The sequence below is a fragment of the Pelophylax lessonae genome, assembly GCF_965119305.1.
Source record: "Pelophylax lessonae genome assembly, chromosome: 6".
Taxonomy (NCBI): Eukaryota; Metazoa; Chordata; class Amphibia; order Anura; family Ranidae; genus Pelophylax; species Pelophylax lessonae.
The window spans coordinates 307,136,286-307,152,975 of record NC_138773.1 but is presented as its reverse complement, the minus strand read 5'-3'; the positions used below and the strand labels follow the sequence as shown (position 1 = coordinate 307,152,975).

The 16,690-nt window shown below is 45.7% G+C and overlaps 1 protein-coding gene across 1 annotated transcript in view; it reads left to right on the top strand.

Moving 5' to 3' along the window:
• The window catches only part of SLC11A1 (solute carrier family 11 member 1), a 93,962-nt gene extending 82,225 nt beyond the window's left edge, over nt 1-11,737 (top strand). The window contains exons 14-15 of the mRNA XM_082260101.1: nt 1,491-1,644; nt 11,329-11,737. Of these exons, the coding sequence (XP_082116227.1) occupies nt 1,491-1,644; nt 11,329-11,442 (268 nt within the window). The 3' untranslated portion in view covers nt 11,443-11,737. The remainder of the gene's footprint in view (nt 1-1,490; nt 1,645-11,328) is intronic.
• Nucleotides 11,738-16,690: the final 4,953 nt, after the last annotated feature.

The following is a 16,690-nucleotide window of genomic DNA, read 5'->3' as shown; positions in this document are numbered from 1 at the left end:
TCTTATAGACCCCACATCTCTTCATAAAGAGGACCTGTCATGTCCTATTCCTATTACAAGGGATGTTTATAAGGCCCCTTTCACACTTGCGTGACTTTAAAGTCGTATGATTTTACCGCAATTTTGCTGCGTCTTTGTTGCCGCGATTTTGATGCGAGTTTGACTGGGCTTGAATGTCTTTGGACCTCAAAACGCATCAAAATCGTGCCAAAGTAGTGCAGGGACTACTTTGAAGTCGGTGCGGGTTCAAGTCGCACAGATATGAACGGTACTCATTGGAAATAATGGAGAACGACTTGTCATGCGATTTTGCAGTCCCAAATCGCATGACAAGTGACACAAGTGTGAAAGGAGCCTAAAAGTGATAACAAAAAAAAAATGTAAAGAGAAAGTATAAAAATATAAAAAAAATAAATAAAAAAATGTAAAGAGAAAGTATAAAAATATAAAAAAAAAATAAATAAAAAAATGTAAAGCGCCCCCGTCCCCACATACATCGCACCCACATATGTAAACGGCGTTAACACATGTGAGATATCGCCGCGAATGTTAGAGCGAGAGCAACAATTCTAGCCCAAGACCTCCTCTGTAACTCTAAACTGGTAACCTAAAAACATTTTTAAAGTGTCGTCTATAGAGATTTTTAAGTACTGAAGTTTGGCGCCATTCCACGAGTGTGCGCAATTTTAAAGCATGACATGTTAGGTATCTATTTACTCGGCGTAACATCTTCTTTCACATTAACAAATAAATTGAGCTAACTTTAGTGTTTTTTTTTTTTTTTTATTCATTAAACTGTTTTTTTTTTTTAAAACAAGTTTGAAAAATTGCTGCGCAAATACTGTGTGACATAAAAACTTGCATTGACCAATCGCTAGGGTCTCTGCTAAAAAAAAAAAACATATATTTTTTTTGGGTGTTCTGAGTAATTTTCTAGCAAAAAAAAAAATGATGATTTTTACATGTGGGAGAGGAGTGCCAGAATATTCCCGGTATGGAAGTGGTTAAGATGTTGCCTATGGATAATATAATGTACGTAGTTTGTTGCCATTCCATGGGCAATTTTAAGGTGTGACATTTTGGTATCTATTCACTCGGCGTAGCATCATCTTTTTTATTTTCCCAAAATAAATGGGTATTATATTGTGTTTGTGTGGACTAAAATTCATTAAAGTGTATCTTTTCCCAAAAAATTTGCATTTAAAAAACTGCTGCCCAAATACCGAGTGCCGTAAAAAAAATTGCAACACCCACCGTTTTATTCTCTAGGGCCTCTGCTGAAAAATATGTATAAAGTTTGGGGGTTCTAATTATTTTATAAGAAAATAATGATTATTTTTAAATGTAGGAGAGAAAAGTCAGAACTGGCCTGGATGGCAAGTGGGGTTTATGTGGGCAGGGCTTGTTTGATCTGGGTGGGGCTTGATAGAGTCCTATCCTGACCATGACTTCTTTTCCTCACCACTAATTGGCATTTTTTCTCCCTGCAGAATCGGTAAAGTGGTCGCCATCTTGCTCACTGTATTAATCATCGCCATAAATTTGTATTTTGTGGTGATTTACATCCCAAGTGTGAAATACATTGCCCTGTATGTGCTGTGTGGATTTATTCTCCTATTTTATGCCATCTTCACGTTATACCTGGTAAGTACCAGCAGTAGAGACCTACCTTATTGTTACCTAATACTAGCATCTGGCCTGCACCTGTAACTTGTTTATGAACCCGACTGTAAGTGAAACCTGGCCCAAACCCATAGAGTTCATACCCACCACCCTCTTCACAACCCAGAGTTCATACCCACCACCCTATTCACAACCCAGAGTTCATACCCACCACCCTATTCACAACCCACTGATCATAAGTAATTGTCTTCTTAGATCTTCTAAATCACATGTGTCAAACTCAATGCCCATGGGCCTAATTCGGCCCTCCAGGCCATTTCATGTGGCCCTCACAATTCCCATGCACTATGCATAGCAAACCCCTAAAATTTCCACTCTGTACATAGCGCACCTCTGAACACTGCACTTTGTACGTAGTGCACTTCTGAACACTGCACCCTGTGCGTTGCGCACTCCTGAACACTGCACTTTGTACATAAAGCACCTCTGAACTCTGTACATAGCGCACCTCTGAACACTGCACTTTGTACGTAGTGCATTTCTGAACACTGCATTCTGTGCGTCGCGCACTCCTGAACACTGCACTTTGTACATAAAGCACCTCTGAACTCTGTACATAGCGCACCTCTGAACACTGCACTTTGTATGTAGTGCACATCTGAACACTGCACCCTGTGCGTTGTGCACTCCTAAACACTGCACTTTGTACATAAAGCACCTCTGAACTCTGTACATAGCGCCCCTCTGAACACTGCACTTTGTACGTAGTGCACTTCTGAACACTGCACCCTGTGCGTTGTGCACTCCTAAACACTGCACTTTGTACATAAAGCACCTCTGAACTCTGTACATAGCGCCCCTCTGAACGCTGCACTTTGTACGTAGTGCACTTCTGAACACTGCACCCTGTGTGTTGCACACTCCTGAACACTGCACTTTGTACGTAGTGCACTTCTGAACACTGCACCCTGTGCGTTGCGCACTCCTGAACACTGCACTTTGTACGTAGTGCACTTCTGAACACTGCATTCTGTGCGTTGTGCACTCCTGAACACTGCACTTTGTACATAAAGCACCTCTGAACACTGCACCCTGTGCGTTGTGCACTCCTAAACACTGCACTTTGTACATAAAGCACCTCTGAACTCTGTACATAGCGCCCCTCTGAACACTGCACTTTGTACGTAGTGCACTTCTGAACACTGCACCCTGTGCGTTGCGCACTCCTGAACACTGCACTTTGTACGTAGTGCACTTCTGAACACTGCATTCTGTGCGTTGTGCACTCCTGAACACTGCACTTTGTACATAAAGCACTTCTGAACACTGCACCCTGTGCGTTGCGCACTCCTGAACACTGCACTTTGTACGTAGTGCACTTCTGAACACTGCATTCTGTGCGTTGTGCACTCCTGAACGCTGCACTTTGTACATAAAGCACCTCTGAACTCTGTACATAGCGCACTCCTGAACTCTGCATTCTGTATGTAGCACACCCCTTAACTCCACACATAATGCACTCCTGTTATTTATTGCCCCTTTAGGATCCTCCAACTGTGCAATTTGGCCACAACCACCATTCAATGCGGTTCGGTGGGGGGTGTGGTTGAGTTCCTGCACCTATTCTCTGAGAAGATAAGCCCTGCATTTATTTATATGGTCTTAAAGATACAACTGGTCCTTTGAGGAGAACCATGATGCTGATGTGGCCCACAATGAAATGGAGTTTGACACCTCTGTTCTAAATTGTCTTCTAGATTCTCAAACTTATTAACATGGAGGAATGCTTGAAATAACTTTAAGGTCTCGGAAACTCCTGATGATTATTACTCTATCTATAGCTCATGGCATATTTGCATGTACAGGAAGTCATAACACGTGTGCTCCCTTATATTGGTGGTCCATTAATCTTCCTTTACATAGATGGTCAGTAGAGACAGGCTCCCTTAGATTGGTAGGCTGTGGAAGAAGAACCTCTTTATATTGGTGGTAATTGGGAGAAGGGCTTCATTTCTCTGCTGGTCAGTGGAAAGAATTATTTTTACATTGGTGGTCAGTGGGAAGAATGTCCCTTACATTGGTGGTCAGTGGGAAGAATGTCCCTTACATTGGTGGTCAGTGGGAAGAATGTCCCTTACATTGGTGGTCAGTGGGAAGAATGTCCCTTACATTGGTGGACAGTAGGAAGAATGCTCCTTACATTGGTGGTCAGTGGGAAGACTGGTCCTTACACTGGTGGTCAATGGGGAGAATTTCCCTTACATTGGTGGTCAGGGGAAAGAATGCTCCTTACATTGGTGGTCAGTGGGAAGAAGGAGGAGGACACACCCAAGGAGCTCTCTGTGAGAACCAGCCCTTTTCAAGCCTGGGCCTTGCTTGCTAACTTGGCCCAGGAACAATGCCTGATCCTGGGGGAGGCCCTGGGAGGGATCCCCCTGATGACACGGGGCCTAGTGAGGAGGAGGTGGAGGACCTGTCTGTGGGTCCAGGCCCTGGTGAGAATGCGGATGTCTTCAGCCAGAAGGTTATCAATCGTTTTAGGGCGATTGGAAGAGCTGAAGAAAAACTTAAAGTTTTGAAGGCTGAACACAAATCCTTCAGAGCCAAATACTGCCAGGCCTGGAGTAAAAATCGCACAGCCATGAAGCCTGAGCTACAGGAATTGGAAGATAAGGTAAAGAAACAATCTTTATTACTGGAAAAGTTAAAAGACAGAAGCGGAGTGTTTAAAGAAAAATTTGACAATGAGAGGCGATTTGCCAGCCAAGCATCAGCATCTGTGGATCAGCAGCCTCCGTTAATGGATGACCAGGCTCCATCTGCCTCTGCACCTCTCCCCCCATATCAGGACTGGGAATCGCCAGCGGTAACCAGCCAGAGGGTTGAGAGTGGACATGGATCCCTGACATTTATCCAGGAGATGGAGTCATCCCTGAAAGCAGACAAGTTTGTCTTTTCTGATGATCCATCCGAAATCCCTGAAGATGGGCAGAGGAGATACAGGCCAGCAAAGCCAGTACTAGTGGAGAAATCCCAGTACATCATGTTGCCTTCCAGCATGTCTGCCCCACCTGCTGTAGTGGATGGTGTCCCAGGTGAGAAGGAACTGCATATTGGAGTTACTGCTGAGGATAAATCCGGTGCAGACATGCAGGGTAAATCCCTGACCGAATCACCAGATTGTGAGAAAAATGTGGATGGACCTGCATCTAACACCCCAGGCATGGATTTTTCTGCTCCTGCTGAGACCAGTAGTCCCTCTGCAAGCAAAATGGCTACAAACTCCATAGAGTTTGCTTCAGCTGAGTTTCCCAGTGTTCCAGGGCTGATTGACCAGCTGATTGCTAGTGGGGGAGGGGATCAACATGGTGCTGCGAGTGGAATGGAAGTAGCAATGGAAATATCCTGCAATGCTTTACCTGCTGCTGTGTTAAAACAGGATTCTGTTTCTACAACTGAAAACTCTGTCCCAGTGGAAGAGAGGATGATCGCTGAAACTCTTACCAGTGCAGCAGCAGCTATGGATTCTGCTGTGAAGACAACAGCAATAATAAATATCCCAGCAAGTATAAAAAATGACATTAATGTTAAAGCAATGAATGTGGTGGGTGGTGGTGAAGGGGTTAGTAATGCTGGGAAAAATAAAAATGACATTTCTCCTCCTGCTCAGCAGAGGAAAGATTCGATTGCACAGATCAATCCCGAATCTGTGCAATCGTTATCTGCTAAGTGTGTGTCAGATAATTTAAAAAAAACTGATGGATTTTCTGCTGGGAGGAATGTTGGAAGCTATGCTTCAGCTTTGGGGAGTCACACCAGGGTGGGTGGTGGGAATTCTGTTATTAGTCAAAATTCAGGGAGGTTTGGTGGGTATAGGAGGAGGAATGTGGTACAGTTGAGGTGGGTGGGGGATGGAACTCCACCAGTAAGGGGGAGGGTGGCTGAGTTGATTTTGGAAATGGGGTTTAAAGCTTGTGATATTTTTGCTTTAATTTGCCCGGTGGGGAGTTATGAATTTGATTTGTCGTTTGTAAAACCTGAAAGTTTGGATCTCTTCTGGGAGAGATTTAGGAGGTGCAAGGGCCTTCAGCAGTGGAGTGGTTTGGTGCCAAAGGTGATCTCAAGGCAGCCTCTGATAAAATCAGTGACCATTTTGGTGCTTAACGAATCCATACCAGAGGCTGATTTATTAGTATGGCTACGCCGATATGGCGAGGTCCTCACTCCACTGCGGAAGGTCCTTGATGAGCATGGGATATGGACAGGGGCCTGGACAGTGTCACTAAAATTGGGGGTGCTGGGCGATGTAGTTCAGCACCTTCCCTGCTCAGCCTTTCTGGGTAGGGATAGGCTGACCATTTTCTACCAGGGTCAGCCTAAGGTGTGCAATAAATGTGGTGATAAAGGCCACTTTGCATCGTCCTGCACCCACAAGAAGTGCTCACTGTGCCAGGATTTAGGCCATTTGGCCAGAGAATGCACCCAGATTCGGTGCAATTTGTGCCAGCAGCTGGGTCACCCATATAGCCAGTGCCCAGAGGCACTGCATAACTTGCCAGGATTGGAGACTGAGCTGCAGAGGCTTGATAAAGAAGATGAAGCAGCTGAAGTTAGAGAGGAAATTGTTGTTGCCCCTCCTGTGTCTGTTGTGTCAGATTCTGTTTCCCCTAGTGAGGTGGTCCCTGAGTCTGTCCTTCCTGTGTCTGTTGTGTCAGATTTTGCTTCCCCTGGTGATGTGGTCCCTGAGTCTGTCCCTCCTGTGGTTGTTCCTACATCTACTGTGCGTAGATCCTCCAGACTAGCGGAAGCTGCTGGGGGGGCGGGTATAGTGGATCTTCCCCCTCGGCCTACTCCACCTCCAGTCCCTGTCTCTCGACACCGCAAACGCGGCCAAGAGGGTACAGGGGTGCTGGATGGTGGTGGGGTCGATGGGGTTGAGGGAGGGGTGTCCATGTCCCATGTCTCACCCTCTGTTGTGGAGGATTCGGATGAGGAGGGGTGGGAGAGGACAAGGAGGAAGAAAAAGAAGAAGAGGAAGACCAGTAAAGCGGTCTTTTCCTCCTTACAGTTAGAGCCAGGAGGGGTTCCTCTTGGCAACACATTTTCGGTTTTATCAGGGGAGGAGTTAGTATCCGATTTATCCACTTCTTTATCATCTATGGATGAGGGGGAGTCACATAGTGTAAAGAGAGCTGTTTCGGGTGATGAGAGTGTGGTGGAGGTTAAGAAGCGACTACCCCAATCATCCTGATGGCAGTTCCCGCTCTGATAAAGGTGGCGACCATTAATGTCGCCAGCGTGAAATCTGCAAGAGCTCGTGATATTGCCTTATTTTTGCTCAGTGAGTTTGATGCTGAGATTTTATTTTTGCAAGAGACCTGGCTCAATACTTTGGCCGATGTCCATCTAGCAAAAAGGGAGTGGAGATGCGGTCCCTCCTTTTGGTCTCTTGCGGCTGAGCCTTGCAGCGGAGTTGCGGTTCTTTTTAAAACCGATATGGTAACGTGCCGGCGGGTAATTGAGGTAGAAATGGGGAGATGCATGGTCTTAGACGTCTCTGTTAGGGGGCAGGACCTGCGCCTGATCAATATCTATGGACCGCAGTCAAAATGGGACAGGAAATGCCTCTTCACAAAGATCAAGCCCTTCCTTTTTACATCCCAGCAGGTTGTCTTTGGTGGTGACTTTAACACCATAATTAGGCCTGAAGACAGGAGGGTCTCCATAGACAGGCTGGGTTATGATAGCGTTTTTCTTAGAGATATGGTTAGACAAGCAGGCCTGGTAGATGTGCACATTAAGCACTGCCCTGGCAGCACGGGATTCACGTTTCAGAGAGGGAATAGTCAGAGTAGGATAGATAGGTTTTTTTTAAAGGAGAACTCTGCTTTCTCGGCTCCGGAGTTGAGGGCGGTGGAGTTCTCTGACCACTGTATGCTGTCTGTGACTCTGAATGCCTCGGACACTCCACCCAGGGGAAGGGGTACCTGGAAACTGAATTTGGCTCTCCTGGAAGATGTAGAGGTAAGACAATCCTTTGAGGATTTTTTTCAGGCACAGGTTTCTATTCTGGACTTTTGCAGCAGTAAGTCAGAGTGGTGGGAGCTTGTGAAACAAAGGGCGATTGGACTTTTCAAGGCCATAAGTAAGAAGAAGCAGCTTGGTATGTATATTGCCTACCAGCATTTGCGGAGGAAGCTTGATCGTCTTGTCTCGTATGGAGGAGATCCAGGGGAGATCTCGGAGGTAAAGCTTCTTCTTAGGAAGTGTCAATACGACCGGCATGCCTCCTTGGTTCTGGAGAGAGATTATGGGAAATATCACTCGCCTGATCCTTACCAGAACTGTAAGCAAGGCATAGCAGTTAAGACGGTCATAGGTCTGAGGGATAGTACGGGTTCCCTGGTGAAGTCCAGATCAGGGATCCTGGAGATCTTCAGGTCATATTACGCAGACCTTCTGGGAGGAAAGGACCTTAGTCGGGACAGGATGGAAAGCTTTCTGGATTCTACTCCAGGATTGGGAAATGATACATTGCCTTTGATGGATTTGACAGAACCAATTTCAGCGGATGAGGTAGTTCGTGCTATAGAGAAGCTGGCTACCAAAAAGTCGCCTGGGCCAGATGGGTTGACAGCTGAATTTTACAAGTGTTTTAAGTCCATTCTGGCTCCCTTTTTAGCGGAGGTTTATAACAGCTGTTTAGAAGAGGGTTCTCTCCCTCCCTCCATGAGGCAATCCGCTGTGATTCTTCTGTCAAAAGGTAAAGACCCCTCAATAATTGAGAACTGGCGCCCCATCAGTCTTCTCAATGTTGATAGAAAGATCTTGGCGAAGATTCTTTTTTGGCGCTTGTCGTCAGTAGCAGGCGATTTGTTGTCCAATCATCAGCACTGCTCGGTCCAGGGCAGAAGTACCTTTTCAGCAATTTTAGCTGTCCGGGAGGCTTTGGAGCGATGCAGGGCTGCTGGATGGAGAAAGTACTTGCTGGCATTGGATCAGGCGAAGGCTTTTGATCGAGTCAATCATGAGTACCTTTATTTGCTACTTGGTAGATACGGCCTGCAGGGGAGGTTTATTGATTGGCTGAAAACATTATATAAAGGGGCTGAGAGCTTCCCACTTGTTAATGGTTGGGTTGGACGGCCTTTTGAGGTTGGCTCTGGTGTGCGCCAGGGGTGTCCTTTGAGCCCCCTGCTATATGTATTCGCAATCGACCCCTTCATAAGAAGGTTAGAGAGTGGATCGTTGTGTGGGGTGCCTTTGGGCATTGCTGGTGTGCCGCCTTTGAAGGTCGTGGCCTATGCCGATGATGTGTCTGTTATTATATCTGGGATGGAGGAGGCGCAGGAGGTGGTCTCTGTGATAGAGCAGTACACTGAGGCTTCTGGCTCTAAAATCAATCATGAAAAGAGTGAAGTTTTCTGGATGGGTGAGGAGGGTGAAAGCTTCGAACTTCCGGATGCCTTCCCAGAGCCCCAGCAGGAAATTAAAGTGTTGGGCATCAAATTTGGTCCTGGTGACTATGGTCATCGAAATTGGGAAAGCAGGTTGTTGAATGCCAATGCCAAGGTGGCAAGCTGGAAGAAATGGAAACTTTCCTTGAGGGAAAGGGTTGACTTGATTAAAACTTACCTGATCCCAATCTTTTTATATGTCAGCTTTGTCTGTATCTTGCCGGAATCTCTCTATGCAAGGGTGTACAGCTGCTTTTTCCAACTGTTATGGGGAAATAGGCTGAACCTGATCAAACGCAATGTAACTTACCTGTCCAGGCGGGAGGGTGGTCTAGGAATGGTCAACCCTATAGTTTTCTTTTCTCTGCTTTTTTTAAAGTATAATCTTGGTAATATGTTAGCAGAGACCCCGCCGGGATGGGTGGGTATTTTTCAATCTTGGTTTAGGCCTTTTCTGCGATGCTGGGAAGATGGCGGGCCAGTGAAAAGTCTGAGAGTCCGACATGGCAAGCTTCCGGCTTATGTTGCCCCGTGTCTGAAAATACTTAGGCAGTGGCAGGTGACAGTGGGGGATATCAAGTCCCTCCCCAGAAAGCTTCTGGAGAAGAGGATTTTGGGCTCTGCTTTCAGTGTGTCGCTGACCTTAAGGGATTGCCCAGGCCCCGTAATGAGGGAGGGGTTGCGTTTAATTAACTTAGGAAGAATCCCTTTGAAGTTTAGGGATCAAGCCTGGCTCGCTTTCCATGGAAGGCTCTATGTGAGAGGGAACCTGAAGCATCGCCCTGTGGATGATCGGGATTGTCCTAGAGCGGAGTGTGTTGGTAAAGTGGAGTCTATGGACCACTTTTTGCTCCAGTGTCCCTTTAACATAGAGGTGTATAAAAGGGTGGGGAGGGCTCTAGGCATCCCCTTTCTCTATCGCATGAGTTATGCGGAGTGGGTGTACGGGGCATTCCCGACTCGCTGGGATTTTGATTTGGATACACTTTTTCTAGTTAGTATAGTTGTCCGTTACTTCACGTGGAATGCACGGTGCCAGATTACCCTGCGGAAGAAAGTCCTCCCTGTCGAGGTGGTGGTGTACGATATTCTTGGTGAGGTTGGGAAGATTCGGGGTCTTGAGAAGGGCAGGGAGCCTCGAGCGGTCTGGATAAGGGCGTGGAGGAATATCAGACCTGCTTTTGGTGAACTGTCCATCTCTGGGTGAAAAGCTTTTTTCCTATGCTATTTCTTTCACGCCCTTAGCTTTTGTTGGTTAATATCTTCATTTTTGAAGAAGGGCTGCATGCATAATGGGGGTGGTTTTGTTTCTTGACCTCGCAGGTTTGATGTCTGGTGTGGTGGTGTGAGTCTTATTAAGATTATTTTTCCCGGTAATGATGTGTTTCATGATGTGAGTTTTGTTTTTGCTGTAAAGGCAGTCTTTATTTGAGAGCAGAATTTGCTATGTATTTTTTTTCCCCTTTTCATGTAAATATGTATATATTTATTTATGTATATTGATTTTATGCTTATTGATTGCAAGACTTTTAATAAACAAAATTGGGAAGAATGCTCCTTACATTGGAGGTCAGTGGGAAGAATGCTCCTTACATTGGTGGTCAGTGGGAAGAATGCTCCTTACATTGGTGGTCAGTAGAAATAATGCTCCTTACATTGGAGGTCAGTGGGAAGAATGCTCCTTACATTGGAGGTCAGTGGGAAGAATGCTCCTTACATTGGGGGTCAGTGAGAAGAATGTCCCTTACATTGGTGATCAGTGGGAAGAATGCTCCCCTTATTGGTGATCAGTGGGAAGAATGCTCCCCTTATTGGTGGTCAGTAGTAATTTATCTGAGAGTCAGAAATGATTCACCATGCTTCGTGTTAACAATTTTTGGAAGGGTTTGAACTCTTTAGTTATTTGTATTTATTTTCATTTATTTATTTATTTTGCTGCCCAAGGCCCCTTGAGAATATAACTCTTCATTTCCTGTCCTAGAGACACAGCAGGAAGGGAGGGAAATCCCCTCTTAGACAGTTGTCACTAAAACAGGTGTCCCCATGGGACGATTTTTCCTTTATTCCTGTTCCAGTGACAACAGTAACATTTTTGATTATGTGCCCCATAGAGGTCCAACACAGCTGGAAAAAAAAGATTGTTTTCAACCAGATGTATCTTTTTATTGTATATCAGGAACCAGTACTGTTTAGCAGAGTTCTTCTTTAAAAGTAGTCTTCTCTTTATAATTCTCCATTTTTGTTGCAGTTATGGACATGCTGCCTTGCCCACGGAGCTCACTTTCTGTCCCGTGGACGACACATGCAGTTCTCCTATGGACAACCGGAAGACTACAACAACCCACCGGGGACAGTGCAATGAGGCGCGTGTATGGAAGACCTTCAAGTATTGGACACAATAAATCACTGGGACTTTACATAATGAAATGTGGATGTGACGGATACACACAAAGCTTTACTCCTGAGAAGCTCAGCGAATTGACGTTACCATAGTTACAATACATTGGATGTTACGCTTTTACTGAACGTGGCGTCGCTACGCTATATGGCTGCGCCAATGATTAAACCTGGTGCGCCCTCTTGTGTCAAGAGTCTGTTCTGCAGGTCAGAGGGTACCCATTTATGAGGGCGGCAGTGTCTAATGTGCATACCTGGGAACTTTCCAAAGTGGGTAAACCTGGGAGCCTAGGGTGGGGTAAGGGGAGGGGCTAATAGCAGCTCGCAAAAGTTGAAGTATTGGTTTAACCACTTCAGCCCCCGAAAGGTTTTACCCCCTAAATGACCAGACCATTTTTAGCGATTCGGTACTGCGTTGTTTAACTGACAATTGCGCAGTCATGCAACGCCGTACCAAAATATAATTGATGTCCATTTGTTCCCCCCAAAAAGAGCTTTCTTTTGGTGGTATTTGATCACCTATGCGATTTTTATTTTTTGCGCTATAAAAAAAAAGTGCGACAATTCTGAAAAAAAAAAAATATATATATTTTTCACTTTCTGCTATATGACATTCCCAAAAAATAAAATGTAAAAATCAAAACTTTTTAACATTTTAGGCCAATTTATTTTCTGCTACATATTTTTGGAAAATAATAAGCGTATTTTGATTGGTTTGCGCAAAAGTTATCGCGTCTACTAACTACGGGAAAGATTTATGTCATTTCTATTTTTTTTTTATTTTTTTTTTACTAGTAATGGCGGCAATCTGAAATTTTTTTGTGGGACTGCGACATTGCGGCGGACAGATCGGACCCCTAACTGGCATTTATGACACTTTTGGGGGAATCAGTGACATTACTACAGTAATCAGTGCTAAAAATATGCCCTGTTACTGTAATAATGACACTGGCAGGGAAGGGGTTAACATTATGGGTGATCAAAGGGTTAAATCTGAGCCCAGTGGATTGATTCTAACTGGGGGGGGGGGGGGCATGGCTTCTGAAATGACCATAGAGACCTGTGATCCTATATAGAAGGATCACAGGAGCTCTATGATGATTGCAGGGAGAAGAACGGTCAGCTGTGTTTACATTAGCTGACCGTCCTTCTCTCTCTGCGGGGAACGATCGCGGGTGTCAGGCGGCAATCAGAGCCGCCTGCCCTGTGCATCGGCTTCCTCTCTGATGAGCGGGGGTGGGAGCGCCCCACCGGCGGTGTGTGCTCGTCCCCTAGCCTCCTGAGAGCGAGCGATGTATACCTATGTCACTTTGACCAGGAGCGGCTGCCTGCTGCAGTATACAGTATCTGCGGTGGGCGGTCGTAAAGTGGTTAATCAAGAGAAGCTGTGTCACTTTAATCCCCCCTCAAAAAAATGTAACCCCCAACATACACGCACAGACTTGCAAAAAATGCACATGTCGGGGACACCTACATACAAAAATGTTATTTGCACTACACATGTTACACGTTGCCACACACGTCAGAATGAGAGCAGAAATTCTAGGCCCAAAATTCACAATTTACTTTAAACTGATGACCTGTAAAATATTTTTTTCAAAAATTTTGGGTATTGAAGTTGGTAACCATTTTACGGGCACGCCCAATTTTAAAGTGTTATTAAATTCTAATTTTTAAAAAGAATAAACATGTCAGACTTACCTACTCTGTGTAATGGTTTTGCACAGAGCAGCCCTGATCCTCTTCTTCTGGGGTCCCCGCCGCAGCTCCTGGCTCCTCCTCTTCGGAGAGAGCCCCTATAGCAAGTCGCTTGCTATGGGGGCACTCGTGTGTGCTTGCTCCCGAGCCCCGCTCTGTGTGTCCATTGACCCCACCCCTCCCTTCTCACTGGCTGTGATTGACAGTAGCATGAGCCAAAGGCTCCCGCTGCTGTCTCTGAATTAATGAGGAGGGAGAGAGCCGGGAGAGCCACTGCTGTCATGCATAGCGCTGGATGGAGATTGGGCTCAGGTAAGTATTGGCTCTGAAGAAGAGACTAAGCCTCGAAACGCGTTAGCCATCATACATTGAGGACATTGGTCACTGAATACAGTTCGGTGTTACAGATGTTCGGATTGGATGTGCTTTTTTATACCTTTGTTTGTAAGTGTATATATATATATATATATATATATATATATATATATATATATATATACTGTATATATATATATATACTTTTAACCAATAAAGCCTGTTATTGAGGATAATGCGCTAGGCCGGTGCACCCTTTTGTTTGTTTTTTGACTCAAGCATTGGGGGGGCTGTGGGGGGAGCAGCACACTTCAGTTTTTTTACCTTCATTCATAGAATGCATAAAAGTAAATAAAACCTGCAGCATTTACAACCACTTTAAGGCTTGACATGTTGGGTATCTATTTTCTCGGCACAACCTCATTATTTAAATTTTGGATTGTAACTGCCTCCTCTAACTTTCCCTTCTCTGTCCTGTGTTCAGGCTCAGCTCACCCAGGTATGTAGGCTTTCTGGGAGCACCCTACCTTGCTGATGGCTAGGTTCCCTCTCCCAGCTTTGTGCTCCACAACGAGGAATCCAAGGGAAGTAGTCAGTAGCTTTTCTCCTTTTAGCTTAATACCTACAGTATGTTAGCTGGTAAATGTGACCAGAGGGAAGAGCTGGAAGAGAAGAGAACCCACCATGCACCTCCTCCTGGTCCCCCCCTCCTCAGTACCAGCTTCCCTCTTGCACTTCCAGCTGACATCACACTGGGCTCACATTAGCTGCGGTCGCGGATCACAGCAGGGGGTCCGGTGCGCATCCGAGGCATAACTAGAACCTTCAGGGCCCCGGTGCAAGAAAACATGAAGGGCCCCCCGGACCCCTGGTCGGGGACCTTCCCTTCAAGTCTGGGGCTCTTCCCCCGTAGCGGGACCTTTTCACAAGTTCTGCAGTGGGCCCCCTTCCTGCCATCTTGGGGACTCCCCATAGTGGTGGAATGCCAGGGCCCGGTCGCAAGTGTGACCTTTGTGAACCTGGAAGTTCACCCACTGGTGTCAGTAGTTTTTATTTATTTTTTTGGTATTTTAATTGTATTATTTTTTATCATTTTATTTTATATTTTTACAATGTCACTGACTATGACTCTGTCCATTCAGAAAAGGAAGGAGCTGGTAAATTACAGATTTACCGACCCCTTCCTGGTTCTCTATTGTGCAGCAGCCTGAAGGAGAGGGAAGGGAGCACAGTGGGGGGACCAGGGGAGCACACAGGGGCCCAGAGACAGCAGAACACAAGTGAACTGGATAGGAGGAGTGGCGGGGGCAGAATACAGAGGAACTAATCTCCTCTATTTTCCTCCTGCAGCTACAGGAGGAAAAAGGAGGACAGTGATTTCTCTACATGCTGCCCCCGCCGCCCTCCTATCCAGGTGTACAGGGGAGCCGCACAGGCCTTCTGGAGCATGGGGCCTGGTTGCAATTGCAACCCCTGTAGTTCTGCCCCTGGTGCGTGTCTGTTCACCATTTCAGGCGCGAATCAGGTCAGAATTTTTGCCTGAATTCGGACCTGAAACTGAGCCACAGACACGCAGGACCCTCTTCCAGTGAGGACTGCGGCAACCTTGTAGCTGTGTGAACCGGGTCCATTGAGAGCTGGTCACAGTCTCCTATCATGCTAATTGGATGTGGGGAAACCTGCATCCAATTCGCACAAGTGGGAACCCAGCCTTAAGCCTACAGCAGCAGAGCCCAAGGAAACTCCCAGTGGCTCGGAGAGCTGGCAGGCAAATCGAAAGGCTGGAGTCTCCGGACCAAATCCAGAGAGTTCCCAGATGTGCTGATGTGTCAACATTCATTTCTGTAGGAAATAGTAAGTTGTTTGTTTGCAAAGTGAAGATCGAGATATAACCAACACAGTATACGTCAAAAACTAGAAGTACAAAAATATAATATTTGTTTGGACACTTAAACTCTGAAATGTCTTTAAAAAAAAGTTTTTTAATAGAATTACCCTAAGATTTTCATTTTTCATTAATAATGATATTATTATTATTATTCAATTAAAGCTACATCACTGCAGCAGTTGGGTTATCTAGGGGGTATCTTCAGCCCATCACTGTTTGCGGGACCTAAAGCTAAATTCCAGGTCCGGAAATTTTTACATAGTTCTATTGGTCCAGCTTGGTCTAATGTAAGTATGTATTGCCATACCTGTGGGATCTCCATGAAAGCTGGAAATCACTGTAGCAAGTACCACTACTACAGTGATCTCCGGTACCTTCTGGGTCCCGTGCCGAGTAGCTAGTCCCTCGCTGCATTGTACTTGGCACAGGCGCCATTCAAAGAATGCTTTGTATGTTCTCAACTATTGAAAAATGTTTTCCGATTGGACATGGTGGAGTAGTGAGGCAATGATGTCATGATCCTCACCTCCTTCATTCAGAGGATGCTTTGCATTTACTGAGAGAGTGCAAAGTGTTCTCTGAATGGTGCCCTTGCAGAGCATGCCACCTTCTGTGTTCAAGAAGCAACAGGGAAGCGGCTTGGCACAGGAACTGGATTTACCAATTTGCAGCTTCCACGGGGATCCCACAGGTATGACACATACATAACTACGATTCAAGCTGGACCACTGTAATTACAGTGTGTAACAATTGCCAATAACAATTGCCATACCTAGAATTCAGCATTCAGTATTTTCTTTCTTTTGGTTTGTTTATTATATCTTTTTATCCTGCCAGAAATCTAGTGAGCTGATAACTTATTTTCCCTTTGCCTGTACTGATAGTTCTATTTCTCTATGTCAGTGGTTCTCAACCTTCCTAATGTCGCGACCCTTTAATACAATTCCTCATGTTGTGGTGACCCCCAACCATAAAATTATTTTCGTTGCTACTTCATAACTGTAATTTTGCTACTGTTATGAATTGTAATGTAAATATATGATATGCAGGATGTATTTTCATTGTTACAAATTGATGCAGGGGCTGTGGGCATGATGCAGGGGCTGTGGTACATGATGCAGGAGATGCAGGGTCTGTGGGCATGGTGCAGGAGATGCAAGGGCCACGGGCATGGTGCAGGAGATGCAGGGGCTGCGGGCATGGTGCAGGGGCTGCGGGCATGGTACAGGAGGTGCAGGAGCTTTGGGCATGGTGCAGGAGGTGCAGAGGCTGCGGGCATGATGCAGGGGCTGCGGGCATGGTGCAGGAGATG